Source organism: Bubalus kerabau, chromosome 4 (assembly GCF_029407905.1).
Source record: "Bubalus kerabau isolate K-KA32 ecotype Philippines breed swamp buffalo chromosome 4, PCC_UOA_SB_1v2, whole genome shotgun sequence".
Lineage (NCBI taxonomy): Eukaryota > Metazoa > Chordata > Mammalia > Artiodactyla > Bovidae > Bubalus > Bubalus kerabau.
In genome coordinates, this window is record NC_073627.1 from 7,586,901 (window position 1) to 7,602,048 (window position 15,148).

The window sequence follows — 15,148 nt, forward strand, 5'->3', positions numbered from 1 at the left end:
AGGGAACTGTCTAGAGATCAAAGAGAAGTGGCTCCAGCGCCGCTGGGCTTCGCCTCTGCAACCACAGGAGGAGAGCTGAGCTGCGTGGTGTGACGGGGATGCTCGGTCACTAAAAATCAGGAACGGTGAGCTCCCGGGACCACAATGCCCTGAGAACGCAGTCGGGACGCTGAGACCCGGGGATCCGGTAGCTGAATGAGATTCGCACGGACTGCCGGCTAGTCTGAAATCTTGCATCCCTCCCAACAGCCTGGAGTCACGAGACAGGGGACGGGATCTCAGAACTCTGGCCCTGGGCGCGCAGGGACGGTATCGCTGTTCCTGGTGCTGAAACGCTGCGGTCGCGGAAGGGAGAGGCCGCCTGCTCTCAGGGTACCGTGCCGCAGCAGCTGCGGGAGCTGTCCAGTGCTGAACCGGATGCGGCCGGCCCGCGGGGCTTAGACCCGAGCCTGCTGCACCCCTAGGAGACCGGACGGAGCTGACGCAGAGCGCTGGGAGAGCGGGGAACAGCGGGCTCCAAGCCGGGCATGGACCTGCAGAGACTCGACTCCTACCAAGGGGGAGCCGGCCCTGACTTCCATGAGCACGTCCTGCATAAGGTAAGGATCTCCTCGGGTCACCCCCACCCCCCACCACGGCTCCCATCTCAATCCTGGGCGAGGGCGCCGTCATCAGTTCCCTCTTCCCTTCACTTGGCTTTGGAACTTAAAGAGAAACTAGACCGTTTCTGTGAGCCTGGGGAATCCTTTCTGCTTGATGCTGTTTGTTACTTAAAACAGATGCGTGTACACGGGGGAGGGGCCGCCGCCAGAGGTTCAGATCGTCAGGGGCTTCATTCATTCATTTAAATCACTTGGGTCCCTTTCTCACATCATATCTCCTGACTCTCAACCCTGTGACCCTCAAGAACTTTTGCGTTCCATAACCCTTGTGGAAGGATACATCTGTTCTTCCACCCTTGCCTCCCAAACTCCAGTTCCATTAAGTCTGGTAGTTGCAGTCAAATACCCGAATTCCTGGCCAACTTGGCTGAAATTAAACATGGAAGTGGTCTGCAGCAAAAATAAACTGTTTTTTTCAAACCAGACTCCCTTGCACCTCCGGAAACCTGCCCTCCAGCCAGGACTCACTCATGGCTTCCTGAAACTGCTTATTTCATAGCTCACACTCACCCCTTGCTTCTCTTATTCAAGATTTTTATATAACTAAGTTATCAGTAACATAACTAAATTATCAGTAATGTAAATTATCAATAACATCCTCTTGAAGTGGATTGTTGGGGAAAAGTAGCAGCCTGTCTCTAGGCAACACTTTTCAATTCAAACCCATCAGTCAGGACTTCCCTGGTGGTCCAGTGGCTAACACTCTACACTTCCAATGCAGGGGGCCTGGGTTCAATCCCTGGTCAGGGAACTAGATCCCACAAGCTGTAACTAAAGTTTCCTGCATCCACAACTAAGACCCGACATAGCCAAATAAATAAATATTTGTTTAAATCACTGTACATAAGCAGAACGTATATTTTGCCATAAGAAGTCACCATTGCTTCTCATCTGTTTCTCTGCCTTCTTCATTCAGCCCTTTTATTTCCTGCTTTGTTGACACCAGTTTATCTATTAGTCCCTGAAAGGCAGTACATAGTCCTATACATGGAGATTTTTTTTACTCAAGGTATCACTCTGAATATTCCATGAATGTAAGCTTTGAAGTAATCTCATCCACTTTTGTCCCATACTATACATTTGTTGGCCTTCCCAGGTGGTGTTCGTGGTAAAGAACCCACCCGCCAATGCAGGAAACATAAGAGATGCGGGTTTGATCCCTGGGTCAGGAAGATCCCCTGGAGGAGGGCATGGCAACCCACTCCAGTATTCTTGCCTGGAGAATCCCATGGACAGGAGCCTGGTGGGCTACAGTCCTTAGGGTCACACAGAGTTAAACACGACCGTAGCCTACTAGCATCCATGCACGCCTACAGTTGATATTTGAGGAAACTCAAACCTGGAGCAGTAAAGTGACTTGTCCAAGAAAACAAGGTAGTGAATGAAAAAGTGCTAAAAGCCAGGAATTGTGATTCAAAGTCTAATATTCTTTTCTCTCTATAAGTGTAGTTCATGGACCTGCAGCATTGACTTTACCTTAGAGCTTGTTAGACATGTGACATCTCAGGCTCCACCCCAGACCTGCTGAATCTGAATATGTATTTTAACATGATCTCTAGAAAATAAACATGCACATTAATCTTTCAGAAACTGCCGGGGGCCACACTGGCTATTTCTGACACAAATTGTAGAAAGCCAACTACGAAGAGAAGAGGGCCTATAGATTTGATGAGTCCAGTGACTTCTCCCTTTAGGCCCCTGAACCTCTAGGGTATAGAGAAAAAGAAAAATGCTTAACTTCCCAAGTCAGGAAGTTTAAAAACCACCACTGTTTGAAATAAACTAGAATAAGGTCTGTGTTCTTAGAGGTGGTGAATCTAGCCTCAGTCAAAAATGCAAGCAAACAAAAGGGAACGAAATTACAAATCAATTACAAAAGCATCCTAGTGACTAGATATGTGGGTCTCTCCAAGTTTAAACCATCCTATAAAGATATAAATATCCATTTAAAAAGCTTTAAGACTTGGTGATCCAAGTTTCCAAATTGTTGATCACGTATGGTCTTTCCCACCTCAGTTACCCACACAGGAAATCTAGGCTATAGCCCATGAGAACGTTCACTTCCTTTGGGTTTATTGATTACCAAACTGGAAGGGAGCCTATTCCTACAAGTTCCAATACATTTGAAGAGAGGTGTCTACTTACCACTGGTAAATGCTCAGTATCTCCAACTTGGTTGTGAGCATCTTGAGGGTAGAAGCTGACCTTCTGTGATACCAAAAGGGTAACATATGTAGGTAGCAATTTTCCTTTTCCTATAATACTGGTCACCTCCTCCTAGTATCATTTCATTATTGTACATGACTTTTTATTGTGATCCACTTAGAAACCTTTTTGTAAAGGGACAGGGTATCAACATACTTGTATTATTTTAAACTTGACTATGTAACAGAGTCCAAGGAATTCCTGTTGGTTCATTATAACAAATTGACCACAGGAGGGAGGTCTCCCTTCCAACATTAATTGCTATGGAGGATTCTTTTTAAATAAACATTTTGTTGAAGAATAACACATACAAGAAAAGCTCAAATCATATGTCTGTACCCTGATGGGTTAGCACAAAGTGAGCACTTCTGTGCAACCACTACCAAAATGAAGATAGAACATTACTGGGACTTCCTTGGAGATCCAGTGGTTAAGAATCTGCACTTCCTGGTTTCCCTGGTGGCTCAGGAGTAGGGAATCTGCCTGCCAGGGCAGGAGACAAGGGTTCGATCCCTGATCCAGGAAAATCCCACATGCCTTGGAGTAACTAAGCCTGTGCACCGCAACCACGAAGCCTGTGCTCTAGAGCCCTCCAGGCACAGCTCCCGAGCCCACACGCCACAGCGAGTGTAGCCCATGCACCATAGAGCCTGTGCTCCAGCAGGAGAAGCCACCGTGTGAGAAGCCCAAACACCGCAACTAGAGAGTAGCCCCCACTCGTGGCAACAGGAGAAAAGCCTGCACAGCAGCAAAGACCTGGCACAGTCAAAAATAAATAAATAAGATTTAAGAAAAAGGGGTCTGCACTTCCATTGCAGGGGCACACGTTCAATCCCTGGGCAGGGAGCTAAGATTTCACATGTCACGCGATGCAGCCAAAAACAAATTAAAAAAAAAAAAAAAGAACTTTACCAGCTTCCCAGAAACCACCCCCAACATTTTTCCCACACACTGCCCCTGTCCTCCTCCCCAGAGGTCACCTTTTCAGAGGGTGCAGTATTATTTAATGTTTTGACAGAGCTGCTAAATTTTATGTAGGATAGTCCTAGAAACCTGCCAGAGAAAAGATACTGCTATTTGGTGGAAAGAAAACCCAGACTTGGAATCAGACCAGACCTTGATTTGATTCTGAAAGACATCTGTGAGCCTTATTTTTCTTATCTATAAAACAGGGATAATAATACCTGGCTTGCTGAGGGTTTTTTTTTTTCTTTTGAGTGAAAATGTTAGGTAACATAATGTAATATCTTTATTTATTTATCAGGTGTATAAGAAACATTCAATAAATGGTTGTTATTAGGACACCCATCTTGAGGTTCAGGACAACTTCAGTAGGTGTCACGTTGGGTCTCACCTAACATGATGAAGCTTCATGAGAAAAGCAGCAGCTTCATACACAGAAACACACACACACACATTTCACAAACACGATCCCAAGGGACTGAGCTCCCACAGCCACCTATACAGACCTCCTGACTTCTGTGTGAATATCGCAACCCTGATTTCCTAAGGTGAACATCTCTTTTCTCTGGGATGTGAGGTATGGGGCGCTGTTTCACCAAAAGTTTTACTTTCACTTTAGGTTTGAAGGATTTGTTAACAAAAGAAACTGCTTGTTACACACACATAAACAATTCCAATATTTAATAGAGGGTTATTTGACTTAATTTCAATATGCTGTCATTAAAAGAAAAGAAATAGAAACAACAGACAAAGGTAACAGTCTATTCATCACCAAATCAGGCCCACAGGCTTCAACCAGACGTGAACAGCGCTGGCAAGTCCCTCACTGACAGCAACCTGGAATCCCGATTGGGAAAGGGTCTTCCCAGGTGGTGCTAGTGGAAGATCCTGCCTGCCAATGAGGGAGACATAAGAGATGCAGGTTCCATCCCTGGGTCGGGAAGATCCCCTGGAGGAGGGCATGGCAACCCACTCCAGTATTCTTGCCTGGAGAACCCCGTGGACAGAGGAGCCTGGCAGGCTACAGTCCATAGGGTCACAAAGAGCTGGACACGACTGAAGCAACTTAGCACAGCACAGCACCCACGTGGTGCGTCCAGCCCATGGGTAAGACATCAAATTGCAGTTTGGGGGGCTCTTGTTTATAATCCCAGATCCCAGACTGATATCATCATCAGTTTGTATGCAAAAATGCATCTCTGGTTTAACTTTAACTTTTACAATGCTGTTTATTTCACCTGGTGAGTCATAAGACTTCTTAGATGGGGGAAGAAGGGGGGCAGTTCTGGCCAGGTCCTCAGGGACTTAAGAGATTCCAAGACTCACTCCCTTTCTTATCTAAAGTGTCACCTGACTTGCTGTGCCCTCAGGCGGGCCAGGAATCTAGGTAGTGTGTCCAGGTGGGTCAGAGGCCTGCTCCCCTGCTTCTGAAGCCTGAAGTCCTCCATTTGAATTTCCCTAACGGATGCAATGAGACCTCTCATTAAAATTCACTTATCTGAAACACATTCGCCATGGATCATCAGCCTTGGATGGCCCCCGCACACAACTCATCCCAAGGGGTGAAGGCTGAACCAAATGAGCCTGAGAAACTCTCAGAATATTCCTTGAGTCTGGGCTGGAAGCTGGGAACTGCCTGGAAGCAGAGTTCATCCATCACATGCTTGGAGATTTTAAATAGAGTTGCTGTTGTTCTCACAAATCTGAATATTTGATGCAGCTAGATAATTTAAAACATGTAAACAACCCTGCTGCCCTTTCCATCAGAGAACTCTTAGCCCTCTCTTGCTACCAATACAGTCTCAGGAGCCACCAAAGGCAGCAATGTGAGTTAGGGGCTCAGAAACCCTCCGCTCTGGGTTCTTGCTGTGCCAGGGCCTGACTGTGAACTCTGGGGAAAGAGTGGGGGGCAGCTTTTGCCCCAGATGCTGGTGCATCAGGACAAAGAGACTTCAGTTCAAGAGCTCGCTTCCCAACTCGCCATCCCCAGTGCTACGATGAACACCCACAAGCCAGTTTTGTTTCAAGAGGAGCAAATATTTAATACGCTGAAGTCAGTCTCCTCCATAGCACCTCAGCAAAACCAGCAACCGGGGAGGGGGAAGCGGGGCATAAAGACATGAACTGTCCATCCATTCATGCAGGGCTGGTCCTCATCGGGGAAAAATGGAATTACTAGGGAAATAAAATCAATCGGTCCCTGTCCTACAGGGTTCCCATTCCTTCTAACTCTGCCCCCGACACCTCTCCCTCATGAGTGGGACATGGAAGCAGGTCACCTCTCCTCCTCTCTCGGGCTGAACTTTCACATCCCTCTTGTACGTTTATCTCCCTCAGCAGTCCACGTGCCTCATCTAGTCATTCAGCAAACATTTATGGATTGTTTCCAAAGGGTAAGAAACTATGATGCACATGATAAAGGATGCACACACACAGACACACACACACAAGCACACACGCGCCAAAACTAGTCCCCACCTTCAGTGAGCCCCTGGCCTGTGAAACGTGCACACAGATTGCTATAATACTCAGTAGAGTCTCAGAGGTGCCCCAGTAAAGGTCTGGGAAGAGAACAGGGAGGTAACTCAGAAAGAAATGGTCATTTCTAATCTCAATTTGTGGCTTCTCGCTCATGGCCTCTGCTTGAGAATTAATATCTAAGAAAGGCGGAGCGCTATACACCAGCCAGCCTCCCTCCCACAGGCCACCACCCATTCACCCTAGACAGCAATCTGGGTTCAGTGGTATTTTTCTTCCCTATCAGAAAATTTTATCAGAGGAAGACAAATCAATCAGCAAAAAACCATGCCAGCTAATCTGTCTCCTTCTAACCATTCCTTATCCCTCGGGGACATTTTTTCCCCATCAAACAAAGTTAATGAAACACAAATTGGTGGTCAAAGAATCTGATTTCACAGAAAAATCCATGCCCTGTAGGTGAAGAGATTTCACTTTTAAAGTTCATCATCTCAATAAAGTGGTTTTAAGAAAAGAGAGGGGAAAGGAGAAGGAAGAGAAGGGAGGAAGAGATGGAAAAGGAAAATACAAAAGAAAAAAATATATAAAAAAACAAAAGCATGAGAAGACTAGGTCCAACTCTTGCCTGATCTCCAGTCTCAGCTCAGAAACAAACAAGAAAGCCTAGAAAGATTAGCTGTTCCACTCCTTGTAGAATATTTCCATTTGCTTGTTTTCCTCTCTTGCTCACTCTGGAGACCTTCCAATAAACAAATGATGTGTATGTTACATCATTAACAATCTCTGACCATCTGGGACTCCTTGGGCTAATCTGTCAGTCCCGCCCAGATCCCAGCCCAGCCAGCTGGCTTGGGGAGGGATGCTGGCTGGTTCTCCTGGATAAGCTTAGCAGGAAATGATCATGACTCTGCCCAACCTCTCCAAGTCATTTTCCAAAGTCTCAGGCTTCCCACTCCAAACACTTCTTGCCTCTAATTTAGAGTTCCTGGGACTGTTTGTGAGGAAACATCTGGAACTCACTAGTGTTGCTGTGCTAGTGACCGTCTCGTGAGCTGCTCTGGGAAAGGACTGCCCTTCATCTTCAGGGCAGGAAATCCAGCTTTGCTGGAAGTAAACAGCCAGAGGTGAGCAGCAGGGTAGGGGATTGTGGAACTAGACACGTGAAGTGGCTCTAAGCGTCTCCCAGAATGCTCCTTGTTTCCAGCCTCCTCCCAGACAAGAGGAACAATCCCTGGAGGTTGCAAGCAGGATGGAGATCACAGCTTCTTTGCTACCTGGCAGAGAGCTCAGGTAGTGCACCTCCCCAACTGGAACAGCCCTGGACCACCCTCCCATCTGCCAGGAGAGGAAGCTTTCTGGGGGACAGCTAAGAGAGCTCCAAGACAGCAGCAAACAACAGATCTGGGCACCTTAACCCCTGACTGCACCCGTCAAGGCCTTCCAGACCTTGTGCCACTCATGAAGTTATCGAGGTCCTGAGTGGTGCTTGCTCAGTCCCTTCAGTTGTATCTGACTCTTTGCAACCCTATGGACTGTAACCTGCAAGACTCTTCTGTCCATGGGATTCTCTGGGCAAGAATTCTGGAGTGGGTTGCCATGACCTCCTCCAGGGGATCTTCCTGACCCTGGAATCAAAACTGTGTCCCCTGCATCTCCTGCATTGCAGGCGGATTCTTTACCCACTGAGCCACCTGGGAAGCCCCTAAGTGATGCCATGAAAATAATGTAACTGTTGAAACAAGCAGAGCTCAGAATTCCCCAAGCAAATGATCCTTGTTTCCCTGACCTTGATGCCAAAATCTACTCCCTCCCTTCTTATTTGCATTTCTGCTTTTAGCAGACAATTTTTACCCATTAACATAAAGGTATCTTTTTAATAACTGGTGCTTATGTAAGCCCCGTAGATATGCTTTTCTGTGTCTTGAACCAAGTTCTGCTTACGTTCATGTTTCCTTTGGCTTTCTAGCCGTCTACCTACCCCCAGTTACCAACAGCAGAAACACCCACCCCCTACACACACACACACACTCACAAGGCATGGGCAGGACCAGTGACTAGGCGTTCTTATTTTTTGTTTCTTATCTTTTATTGCCTCTCAAAGGCAAAGCAAACCTTTCCCCTCCTCCGCCCTCTGCCATTTGAATTTGCAACTGCATCACTAACAGCAACTCTGCTTTTTAAAAAGCAGCTCTGCCCTGTATCAGAGCAACACCCTCAGGGGACAGTCAGGAACTGGCACCAACTTCTTCCAGCCTCTCCCAGCTTCACACAGAGAAGCCTCTTAACCTCTGGGAGGGAGTGAAGCTGCTGGTACAGACTCAGAGCCTCCTGCAGCCCCTGAGGTACCCCCTTCCTCTGTGGGGAGCGGTGCCAAAGCTCCTCTTTACCCACGTTCTTCCCTCCTCTCTGGTCCCCTTCTCAGGTTTCACTAGGCTAGGAACTAAGTATTAAAATCATCTGCACTGTCAACTTAAAAAGCACAACATGACTGTTACGAGTTAAGTTTATTGGGGACAAAATGAGGACTCCACCCAGGAGACAGCACCTCAGATAGCTCTGAGAAACTGCTCCAAAGAGGCAGGGGAGGAAAGGTCAGTGTATATGTGATTTTTGGGGAAGTGACTGTTCAGTCGTTCAGTCATGTCTGACTCTTTGCAATCCCATGGACTGCAGCATGCCAGGCTTCCCAGTCCTTCACTGTCTTCAAACTCATGCCCATTAAGTTGGTGATGCCACCCAAACATCTTATCCTCTATCGCCCCTTCTCCGCGTGCCCTCAATATTTCCCAGCATCAGGGTCTTTTCCAATGAGTCGACTCTTCGAATCAGGTGACCAAAGCAGCTTCGGCTTCAGCATCAGTCCTTGCAAAGAATATTCAGGATTGATTTCCTTTAGGATTGACTGGTTTGATCTCCTTGCTGTCTTCTCTGACACCACATTTCGAAAGCATCAATTCTTCGGTGCTCAGCCTTCTTTATGGTCCAACTCTCACATCCATACATGACTACTGGAAAAACAGTAGCTTTGACAATATGGGCCTTTGTTGGCAAAGGGGGAACACATGAAATCAAGCACATATTTTTCCAAAAGGTTTCTACTAGTCTCATGACGCTTTCACAGTCATCACGATGAAGGATTTTAGTGCTTTTCTAGATATGAGGACATACAAGAATTGGGCTCATAAAATCAGCTTCTGATAATATCTGAAGACCTGTCCAGCCAGTTTTCGCAGAGCACAGAGTGCCTCATTCCTGCTCTCCACCCTGAACTCTTTCAGGGGGTGTTAAAGGTCAGCAGCTGCAGCAGCTCTTGATTTAATCTTTGTAGAGGTAGACGGCAAGCAGACATGGCAAGGGCCAGTCTGTAGCTGACAGCGTATAGTCCAGAGGGACCCCATGAGACTAATAATTGTTCATTATAAATGATAAACATAAACCCCAGTTCATTTGTGGAGCATGATAGTTAAAAAAAAAACTTATAATACATTCTATGACACTTTACTTTTGCCCCATGCTTTTCCCCATAGATTGTATTATTAGTTCCATACGATAAATAAGGAAACAAAAGCCAGATGAAAAAAAAAAAGTTACTTGTTCAAGGTCACAGCAGGTAGGCATTATGGAAATTCAAATAGGCACAGCAGAGCCTTACAAAGCACAGATGAACCAGGCACTGTGCTAAGCTCTTAACAGCCTTCAATCCTAAACAAACCTATTTTAATCTCATTTTACAGATGAGTAAACTGAAGCACAGAGACATTAAGGAACTTGCCTAAGGTCACACAGCTAATTAGTAGCAAAGCCTAGATTCAAACCCCAGCAAGCTGGAAATGCAAATGGATGGAGTCAGCAGAGGGCAAAGGACTTCACCAAGGGGATCACAGATTGTCATCACTTTCGGGTGCTGACAGGGTCCCATGTATGGCCCCAGCTCTGTAGAATCAGAGACCCAGTTTTGTTCACTCAGTCAAGAGTGGATCCATCTCAAAAAAAAAAAAAAAAAAAAAAGCATTAAAAATAAAAGCCAAAACATGCACACACACAAACAAACAAAAAAACCCAATGGATCCATCTCTCCAGGCAGGCTTGTGTTAATCAAACTCATGAAACTGATGTATTGTCCTGGATGTCAAGCCATATTATAATTAGGGGATGGTTTGCTAAGCATGAAATTCAGGGAAGATAAAAGAGAGGGAGACTTGGAGAACTCAGATGCTGAACGACGTCAGGATGATGCGGTTTGCTGGCTGAAAGGATGGCCTCAATCTACAGCTCCCTCAGCCCTTTCTACCCTCGGGTCCTCTCCTTTCTGATCTCTCCCTCCCTCGGCTGTGTTTAACTGTTACCTAGGCAGGCAGGCACTCTATTCTCCCCAGATACCCAGTTTCCTGCACCCCCTTAGGGACCACGTGCCTCTGAGCTGGAGCATGCCCTGCACTTGAGCTGGTTGTGGGGAGAGAAGAAGGTGGCCAGGGCAGGGTTGCGGGATGCTTCCTCTTCAGGAGTCTTCATCATCCCCATGACACTCACAGGTGGGGACCCACCACTCTGCCTCCGTCCTGCTCAGGGCTCATGTCAGGGCCTTAGGGATCTGGGTTTTAAGGGCGAGACCAAGAAAGAGACAAAAGGGGATTGGGGTCATTTCCTTATACCCCACCACTGTCCCATTCCACATGCCCCCCTTGAAACTGGATATGCTTGATTAAAAATCTTGAGAATCGATTCAGCGAACATTTGGTGGGCACCACTTGTGCCTGAGAGCCCAGGAACAAGACCCATTCCCCACCCCAAGGAGCTGAGTCAGGCAGGCTGGGTGGCTCAGCGGGCTGGCTCAGAAGACTCAGGCCATATCTGACTTCAGCCCAACATGGACACACGGATATTGGTGCCCATGAAGACGTCCTGAAGTTGGGGACCTCTCGTCTCACATGATGGGAAACTCAGAGGACTAGGTCAAATGCTTGTGGCAATCTCGGGGTGCCAAGTTTGGGGTCCTGATTCAGTGACTGATCCGAGAGGCTGTAATATCCACAGCTCCAGGAACGAGCCCACCTGTGAAGCTCAGAATGGCTCCAGGCACCCAAGACAGGAATCTCTTCAAGTCCAATATCCAAGAAAGGAGGGGGTTTCTTCTGAGATGTGCCCAGAGCAAAGATGCATGGCCCAAGCACGGCAGAGTCAGATTCAGAGAAGCAAAGCTGGTACCCCTCTGTCAGCATCTCTAAATATCCAAGTCAAAAAAACATCCAAACTCAAAAGTGCCAAGGCCCTGGACTTCCCTGGTGGCTCAGTGGTTAGGAATCCACCTGCCAATGTGGGGCACGTGGGTCCAACCCCTGGTCCAGAAGTTCAGATGCTGCAGAGCAACTAAGCCTGGAGCCAAACTATGGAGCACTCACTCCAGAGTCCACAAGCCACAACTACGGAACCCTGCGAGCAACTCCTGAGCCAGCGCGGGAGCCTGGAGCCTGTGCTCGGCAACAAGAGAAGCCACTTGTTACAATGAGAAGCCCGGGCACCGCAATGAAGCGCAGCCCCTGCTGGCTGCAACTAGAGAAAGCCCACGCAAAAACAATGAAGACAGTGCAGGCAAAAATAAATAAGTGAAAAGTCCTAGAGCTAATGCTCATTGGGCTGAGATGGGTCGATGTCACCCATGAGGTGGAGTCAGTCCCACCCAAGCCCTAGGGATGGAGGGTGGAAGAGAGCATTTTCCCGGGAGAATGGGGGTGACGTTAGCTGTGGGCTCGTCATGCAACGACAGATGCCCCTATGGTAATCCCAGCTGGACCACAGGAGCTTTTGAGTGTTTTAGCGAGAAGGGACTGAAAAAGAAATGAGCTGAACTTGTCCCTCTCCCACCTAACTGGGCTAGTTGTGCCTCATTCTTGCTGTTGCTGAAGACTAAATAGTCCACTCAGTTTCTTAATGACCAGACTCAGGAAATGAACTGACGTCACCCTCTAAAGGGACTGGTTTATTGGGGCTGTGGAGCCAGACCTCACCCTGGGGGTGGGAGTAGGTTTTCCAATGGAGGAGGATGACCCAACTTCCAACCTCCCAGGAAGGAGGCTGATAGAGGGGTGCGGGGGGCGGGGGGAGGCTGGGGATGAGGATGCAGGAGGTGACGCTCAGGCTGGAATGGAGGGAAGCTCTCCCTTCTCGTTTTGGGGTCAGAGTCAGGTGGTGTGAAGAAGCCTGGATTTTTCAGCGGGGAGGAGGTGCGGCGGGGTAAGCTGTGAACAGCCCATGGATTCACAAAAGTAGGTGAAAAGTGAGCCAAATGAGGCCAGCTTCACGGGCATGCCACCTGGGCCATCACACCAGCCCCACACCTGGAAGGGCCCTATGATGGGCTCAAGACTCTGCTGGTTTAGTATTGGTTTAATACTGTCCCCATCTCGAGACTCGATTTTTGTACAAGGAGCCCCATATTGTTATTTTGTGCTGAGACCCACAAAATCCGTAACCATTGCTGCTGTCAGCTAGGGCCGTCTGCAGGGTCCGAGCCTAGGTCTCTGCAGTAGTCCTGAGCTGTTCTCTGGATGTGCCCTCCTTTCTTTTGGCCTCACCCCATGCCTGGCTTCAGATGAGCTGTGAGGAGCTAGAGAAAGGTGACCTTACGCTCTGGGCAAAGTGGCCGGGAAGTGAGCTGTGTTCCTCCCCAGGGCCAGCTTTTTAAAGAAATAAAAAGCCTTGAAGGAGCCTTCCACGTGGCCTTGCAGCAGCTCCTGGGGGACCTCTCAGAGAGAGCTGGGGTTGGCGGGACAGACGTCAGCGAGGCCCAAGCTATCACGCACTGGGAACCAGAAGGTCACTTCGGTCGCTCTGAGATCACAGGCTAGAGGGCCTGTGGCCCTTTGGTTAAAAACCATCTGGCAGAGGGATGAACAGACCCCAGGAGACATTCTGTGATTGTGCAAGGCCACCCAGCAAAGAAGTAAGAAACAGACAGAACCCTGGGGCTTCCCTGGTGGTCCAGTGGTTAAGTAAGACTCTGTGCTCCCACCACATGGGGTGATCTCTGCTTGGGGAGTTAAGATCCCACATGCCACGTGGTACAGCCACAAAAAGAAAGAAAAAGACAGAACCCCAACCTCAGGGCTACCCGGACACCATTGAAAAGTAGGCCTGGTGCAATGAGTCCCTGTTCACTGGGGCCCAGGAGCAACGTTATCCCCTGGGGATTTGCCTCCATAAAAACACAACTGCAAAAGATAAACAAGTCCTACCATATAGCACAGGGCACTATATTCAATATCTTGTAATAATCCATAAGGGCTTCCCTGGTGGCTCACACTGTAAAGAATCTGCCTGCAATGCAGGAGACCCAGGTTCAATCCCTGGGTCAGGAAGATCCCCTGGAGAAGGAAATGGCAACCCACTGCACTATTCTTGCCTGGACAATTCCATGGACAAAGAAGGAGCCTGGGGGGCTACAGTCCATGGAGTCGCAAAGTGTCGGAATAATCTATAATGATAAAGAACCTGAAAAAGAATATATATATATATATATATATATATATAAAACTAAATCACACCTTAAACTAACACAGCATTGTAAGCCAACTGTACTTCAACAATGTTTTTTTTTTCAATTTAAATAGCCAGCTGGAGGATAATAGCCACAGGAAAGCACACCAAGATTTACTGACACCAGGATGGCTCCAGGAGAGCAGCTCCTTCATTTGCCTCCACTTTCACTTCTGTTCTCACGTCTCAGTTATTTTTCGGTGGGTTATCTCTCCGCTGGCCCTACTTTCGTTTGCCACGCGACAGGCATCAGGGTGTTTCAGTGGGAGGACGAGGGCCTCCGGCGTTCAGTCCTTCTGCTTTCGTGGCCTATTACTAATCTTGCAAAGGCAATGCGAAATTTTGAAATGAGTACATTGTCTGAACTTTGCAACTCCTTCCAGTGACCAGGGGGCTGGCACCAGGCACCACGGGTGAGACCTGGGGTTGTGATCTGCTGCTTCCTTGTCACAGAAACCCTCACCGTCTCTGACAGAGGGCAGCATTCTGCATGGGGATGCTGGAAGGAAACGATGAGGCTGCCCTCCCAGCATCACCAGATCCATAAAGAGCATAAAGGCACAGTCAGGTGTTGGCTTGCAGCTTTATTGAGGGAGAAAAGTCGTATTAAGATAGGAAGGGTTGTGCGTAGATTTGTTAATTTAGTACAGAATGCTGCATAATGAAGACCAGCTCCTCCGATGGCTTTGGTAATTAACATGAAGGCAAGGAGAGTGGGTCAGGGGCTGTGACAGAAGCTTACAGCCACCGCAGGCAAGCAGTCTTCCTTGGAAGAAGCAAAAGACAATGAGCTGGGTGGTTTCAGTGGGAACACTCCATTTCTTCCCTAGGATGGTGAATAGGGAGTATTTGCTTCCCTATCCTTTAAAACAAATACACGTCTTATGTAGACATATAGTCTGCACCAAATATGTCATTAAAACTTGTTGTTCAGTCACTAAGTTGTGTCCAACTTTGCAATGCCATGGACTGCAGCACGCCATGCTTCTCTGTCCTCCACTATCTCCCGGAGTTTGCTCAAATTCATGTCCACTGAGTCGGTGATGCCATCCAATCATCTCATCCCCTGCCCAATAAAACTTGAATAATTTATGGAAGTAAGGATTTCCCTGGCAGTCCAGTGGTTAAGATTCCAAGCTCCTATCATAGGGGGCACAGGTGTGATCTCTGGCTGGGGACATAAGATCCCACATGCTCTGTGTCATGGCCAAAGATAATGATAATAATAAGGTAATAAACAGTGGGACTGGGGGTATCTGGGTTTGTGACTGAAGATGGAAAGGGTGATGGGGAGGATGTGGGAGGTT

The 15,148-nt window shown here is 47.8% G+C and overlaps 1 protein-coding gene across 1 annotated transcript in view; it reads left to right on the forward strand.

The window, feature by feature from the left end:
* The first annotated feature begins 527 nt into the window (after positions 1–527).
* The window catches only part of RAB37 (RAB37, member RAS oncogene family), a 68,050-nt gene continuing 53,429 nt past the window's right edge, over positions 528–15,148 (forward strand). The window contains exon 1 of the mRNA XM_055575069.1: positions 528–599. Coding sequence (XP_055431044.1) covers positions 528–599 — 72 coding nt within the window. The remainder of the gene's footprint in view (positions 600–15,148) is intronic.